The sequence below is a fragment of the Salvia hispanica genome, chromosome 4 (genome assembly GCF_029641045.1).
Source record: "Salvia hispanica isolate PSC_SH4W2 chromosome 4, Shi_PSC_v1, whole genome shotgun sequence".
Lineage (NCBI taxonomy): Eukaryota > Viridiplantae > Streptophyta > Magnoliopsida > Lamiales > Lamiaceae > Salvia > Salvia hispanica.
The window spans coordinates 37,347,674-37,353,457 of NC_142695.1; the positions used below are offsets into that span (position 1 = coordinate 37,347,674).

General features: G+C 34.3%; 1 protein-coding gene across 1 annotated transcript; it reads right to left on the bottom strand.

The window, feature by feature from the left end:
• Positions 1-2,498: 2,498 nt before the first annotated feature.
• On the bottom strand, positions 2,499-5,381 carry LOC125193242 (putative flavin-containing monooxygenase 1). Its single transcript, XM_048091005.2, has 4 exons — positions 4,937-5,381; positions 4,127-4,364; positions 3,651-3,826; positions 2,499-3,370 (listed from the first exon to the last, which is right to left on the bottom strand). The coding sequence occupies exons 1-4, from the start codon at positions 5,372-5,374 to the stop codon at positions 2,654-2,656; spliced, it is 1,569 nt and encodes a 522-aa protein (XP_047946962.1). The 5' UTR covers positions 5,375-5,381; the 3' UTR covers positions 2,499-2,653.
• Between the last annotated feature and the right edge of the window lie 403 nt (positions 5,382-5,784).

The window sequence follows — 5,784 nt, forward strand, 5'->3', positions numbered from 1 at the left end:
ATAAATATAATCTTTATCACTATAACGAGTTTTATGTATATAGTAAATTTACTATAGTTATTAATTCTGATCATCATAATTATCATGATTATGCCGTTATATATTTATTTAAACATAATTTTTCCTAAGTTGTCTTATTTTATTTCTTATTACTACTATATTGTAATATAGCACTTACTCTTTTTTCTTATTAAATTATTTTGAGTTTTCAATGAAAATTATTGAAAAGAAAGAGGAATAAAAGAAAGTGTGTTAAATCTATATTATAAGATTTTCATTTTATCTAAGAAGCAATCATATATCCAATTATGATGATCATTCAGAGAACAGCATAATCATCTATCTGATGAACAGTACACAGTCTATATACTTGCCCAAGTTTGTAAACCTGCAAGGATCATATTTGTACATTATATTCACATATGAAAAAAAACTTATACTGCCTCCGTATTTTAATAATAGCAATTCTTTCTATTTTAGTTCATCTCATAAAAGTAGAAACTTTCAAACTTTATATAGGAAATCTTTAATTAACCCCTATAAATCAATTTATAATTTATCACTTATACCACTACAATAAAGTGGACTCCACAGTACATTAACATTAATTACATTATTTTTTCTCTTGCTCTCTCCTCATTTACTAATTTTTCTATTCTTCTCTTTTACTTTACCAATTATATATTAAAACATGTGTCATTTCAAAGATTTCTATTTTTAAAATACGGAGGTAGTAACATGTTTACTCTAATAAAAATAAGATTATGATTACAAAAGAGGAGAAAAGTTTCAAAATAAAAAACTCACATGAAAGTACTTGGATCCAACATTGTCGTAATTTGATTTGATCCTTAGTTAATATCCTGTTTTTTCTAACTAAATTAGACCCACCTTCTCCGTTCATTGATAGTAGTTAATTAAAATATTGCTAAAAAATCAATTTAAAAAAAATACTCCCCTTCGTCTTCAAATTTTACAATTTTAAAAAATACTTCCTTCGTCCACGAATAGGAGTCTCGTTTTTCCATTTTAGTCCGTTCGCGAATAAGAGTCCCGGTTCACTTTTACCATAAATGGTAATAGGGTCTCACATTCCACTAACTCATTTCACTCACATTTCATTTAAAACTAATATATACAAATGAAACTCATATTCCATTAACTCTTTTCCATCCACTTTTCTTAACGTTTCTTAAAACCCGTGCAACCAAGAAAGGAGACTCCTAATGGCAGACGGAGGGAGTACTACTACTCTATCTCATCTCAAGTGATTGACTGCTTTTGGGCACGTGTTTGAGGAAAATGATAATAAACAATTAATAGAATAATGTATATACGACTCTCTTCTATATTATTCTATCTCTTACTTTATTTTCTCTCTAATTTATTTTTTTATTATCATGTTCGCCAAACAACGATAAAAAAGAAATCAATCACTTGAACAGGGACGGAGGGAGTATTAGTTACTAATTCCACAAAAGTCATGAAAAGTTGTGGTGTTGACGAGATTTGACCGAAAAGTCATGAAAAGTTGTGGGATTGATGGAATTTGACCAAAATTCATGATTTTTTAAACAATTTGCCTTAACATAATGACAGCTCATCTGAGAGCCTATCTCAGAGCCCATCTCATTTCCACATCATTATTTTTAATGTTGTCATTTTTAATTGTTTGTGTAATTAAAAGACAACGTAAGCTATGGTTAAAAAACAAATTTCATTTAGAAACAAAATCAAACATAAATAAAAAATCCTACATTAAAAAACAAAAAAAAAATAAAGATTGAAAATTGAAATTGAAAATGGAAAGGAGTAATAAACTTGAAATTGAGAGAAGTAATAAAATTGAAATCGAGATTGGAAAGGGATGAATGTGAATTAATCGAGAATGAGGTATATATAGTAGATTAAAAATTAAATTAAATTTTCCAAAAAAAGGGGATATCGGCTCCATCATCGGCCAGAGCCCCTCGCAATTTGGGCCCATAGCAGGGCCGATATGAGCATCGACTTAGACGCAGAGGCGATGGGGCATGGAGATAGGCCCTCTCTCCACAATGATGACCTTTGAGGGTTTATGTAGAGCGATCGATCACTACTGCTAACACTCTAATATAATTACTAATCCTAGAATATCTCTTCAATTAGATCCTGCCATATGAAACAAAGAACTAAATAAAAGCTCAACAACCATATACCGCGTATAATGCCTCAGAAAGTCAGAACTGAATCATTGATCATTAGCAAATCCCAAAATAGTTGGTACCTCTTGAACGGGTCGGATGATTTAATGCGTAACCCGAACCGAAACAAAGCACGTGAAATCCTATCATACTGTCACAATAATTCACTATAGCATTAATAATTAATGAATATTGATCACAGGTCCAAATTTAAATGTTTTCGTTTCCATCAACATGCCAACATACAATCCCAAAGATCTGGTAGGTGAAACAAATTTTCTATATAGAATTAAGCTTCTCCTAGCGCCAATAAGATAGATAGAAAAGATTCAAACTAAATCACAAAATGTGGCACTATTTAGACGTACACATTAAAACAACCACAATCTTGAAGAATTTTTATTGTATAGTAGTAGTTTTTTATTGACCATTCATGAAACCAATTTCTGTAATACAAATAATAGTAATAATCAAGAAGCGGCCGGAGTGATTCCATTGTAATCCGGCAAACCGTAGGGCTGAAACATCTCCGTAAAAAAGCCCTTCTTCCTCCTCGGATTCGCCCCAATGTCTCTACAAAGTTGATCATTATACCATATATGCAATCCAGCAATACATGCTCTTCTATATTTCCCATTGGCTGCGTATCTCTTCAAATATTTGTCCCACATCCCGATGTCCTTCTCCATCTCCTTTATCCTCGGCAGCTGCAGCGCCTCATCGAGAAGGTACGCCATCCATTTGCACCTCATCTCTATCGAGTACAGATTCGACGCTGATTCAGAGTAGCCTATCGCAGCCACCCCCGGGATTCGAGGGTGGATTATCTGTCTGTAGAGAGGGATGGTGGAGTCTCGAGATCCCGCGATGTAGTTCTTGAATGTGGGAGATTTGAAGATGTTCGCGAGCTTCTCGTCGCCTTTGTACCCGGTTGCGAAGATGACTATGTCTGCTTTTATGTGATTAGCATTGTCGATGATGAGGCCGTCTTCGCAGAAGGTGAGGTTCTGCGATTTTTGGAGGACGATGCTGCCGTTTTCGACCTTGTCGTAGAATGTCTCCGGGAGCATGTATATCTGGCAGGCGGCGATCTCATCGAGAAAGCTCTCTTTCGGAATCATTCCGTACTTTTTCAAGGGAAGTTTCCATCTGATGTAGCTCTCCACGAACTTGCTCATCGCCCATCGCTGCAAGATACTTATCACAAAATTAGAGATGCAATTACTTGCGTTAGAAAATTTTAAAAAATAACCAAATTCGATGGTGCAAAGAAAAGTGTAGTAGAGGATGGTCCACTAAACCTTTATTTTATTTGGGACGCTATCTTTTGCGTCGTTAATTTTAGTTGGGACACTAATATTTAGAAACACAATTTAGCATTTTTAATTTACTAATAAATGTCCTTTTACATGTTTTTTTTATCATTTATTGGAGAGTTGAAATAAAATGGGGAGAAGAATTGATCACCAGGGGTTTTAGCAAAGTGGCGATGAGCGAGGAGAGGAGGCCTTCGCCTGGTTTATGAACCATGAGCTCGGAGAAACGGGTGGCGCAGAAGTAACCGAAGTTGATGCCCCATGGGAAGGCATCGGGGAGCGCCCAATGCGGCGTTCTCTGGATCATGGTGCAGGGATGATCGCTTCCTGTCATGTTGGTTGGGTTTTGACTCAAAATGGTGTTTAAATAAAAAAAAATTAGTACTCCCACCGTCCGCGATTTATAGACTTATTTTTACTCGGCAAATATTTTAAGAAATTTTTTGACTTTTTGAATAAAAATGCAAAAATGACTTAATAGAATGTAGACCTCACTTTTATATATTAGTTTTATAATAGAATGTGAGTGTAATAATTTAGTTGAATAGTGGATTCACACTTTAGAACGCGGATCACCCAAATGGCAAATTAAGACTTTAAATCGAGGGTATGATCTAGAATTGTTACCATTAGCCATGGCGCATTCGAATGCAGTGTCAACTGCGGTTTTGCCGGAGCCTATAATGACAACTCTTTTGCCTTTAATGAAGTCGGCAGCGGCGGCGTTGTCCATTGCAGAGTAATCCATGGAATGCATCACTTTGCCTGCGAATATTTCAGGCCCAAATCCAGCAGCAAATTTTGGGATATCGGGTAGACCACTGAATCTTCCGATGCAGATTATCACAAATTCAGCTTCATACTCCTATTATCATAATCATACATTTTAATTGAATAATTTAATTTAATTTAATATTCAAATATATGATTACACTAAAAAAACAATTAAGAACGTTAATTTTTATTTCTGTATATATCATCCATACTTTAAAAAAAAACTTATTCTTAATATTCCAACTAAAATTGACGTTTAGATCAAGTTATATAATGGTCAAATTTGTTCAGAAGTTAAAAGATGTTTTTCTTTGCTTCAAAAAGTTGACTATTTCACAAAAGTTTCAACATAATTATAATTTTGTAGAAGTGCAGGATCGTAGTAAAGAATTAATAATCTGATTCCTAAGCAATCACATTATTGAATTATTATTTTATTATGCTACTATTTAATCACCCTTTAACTACTATCAAATTCCCAAAATACCCTCGCAAAAATTTTGTTTTGTATGTCCTCAATTTAAATATACTCACACTTGTTTGCATATTTTCAACTTAAAAAAAGTCAATTGTTTAAAAGGACTAATGGTTGAAAATAGCATAATCAATACTATGTATATTAATTAAACAAAGCAAGAGAGGGAGAGAGAGAAGTAATAATACCAGAGTGGAATTATCCTTGGAGTTGAAAACCTTGAGAATCCACTTTCCTTTGGATCCAAAAGCTTTTCCCGTTGCACCCCAAAACTCCCACGGTCGCATCCCCTCTTCAGATTCCCCCACATAATCCATGTCCATCACTTTGGAGTTGAATTTTATGTAAGGTAATAATCCAAAGCTGTGAGCATATGATTCAAGATATTCCACCACTTTAAAGTTAGTGGGAAACATATCCTCAATAGAAGAAGGCCATGGGAAATCAGAGAACTCAAACGTGGCCTTAGCATTCTGCAGCCTCGTCGATTCAATGGTGTGATTCCACAGCCCTCCCACCTTCTCCTGCTCTTCGAAAACCACGGGAGTGAAGCCTCTCGCCACCGCGTATTTGCAGGCCAGGAGCCCGCTGATTCCAGCGCCCACGATGGCCACTCGTTTCTCCATTCAACACCGATATATTTCAAAATTGAATCAATTTCGTTTTAAATAAGTAGGCAAGGAGAAAATAGTAATAATTGAGCTATTAAAAAATTGGAGGTGCAGCAGCTGCATGGCCAGTGTAAAACAATTTTAAATGGCAGTTGGTCAAGCTGGACAACAAGAAAATTTTGTCTTATTGCATTATTATAATTGTAATAATGCCTCAAATATATTTTAATTATACTATATAGTGGTTGGGCTGATATATATTCTTAAGTTCTTTTCATAAAAAACTAACCTACCTTTGAAGGGATTAATTACTAAACCAGTTGAAATAATTAATATATTACCTAGTATGTAGTGTGTATGTACCAACTTAATTATAATTTATAACTGCCATAATAGAAAATTAGAATTAGAAACAATAAATTATT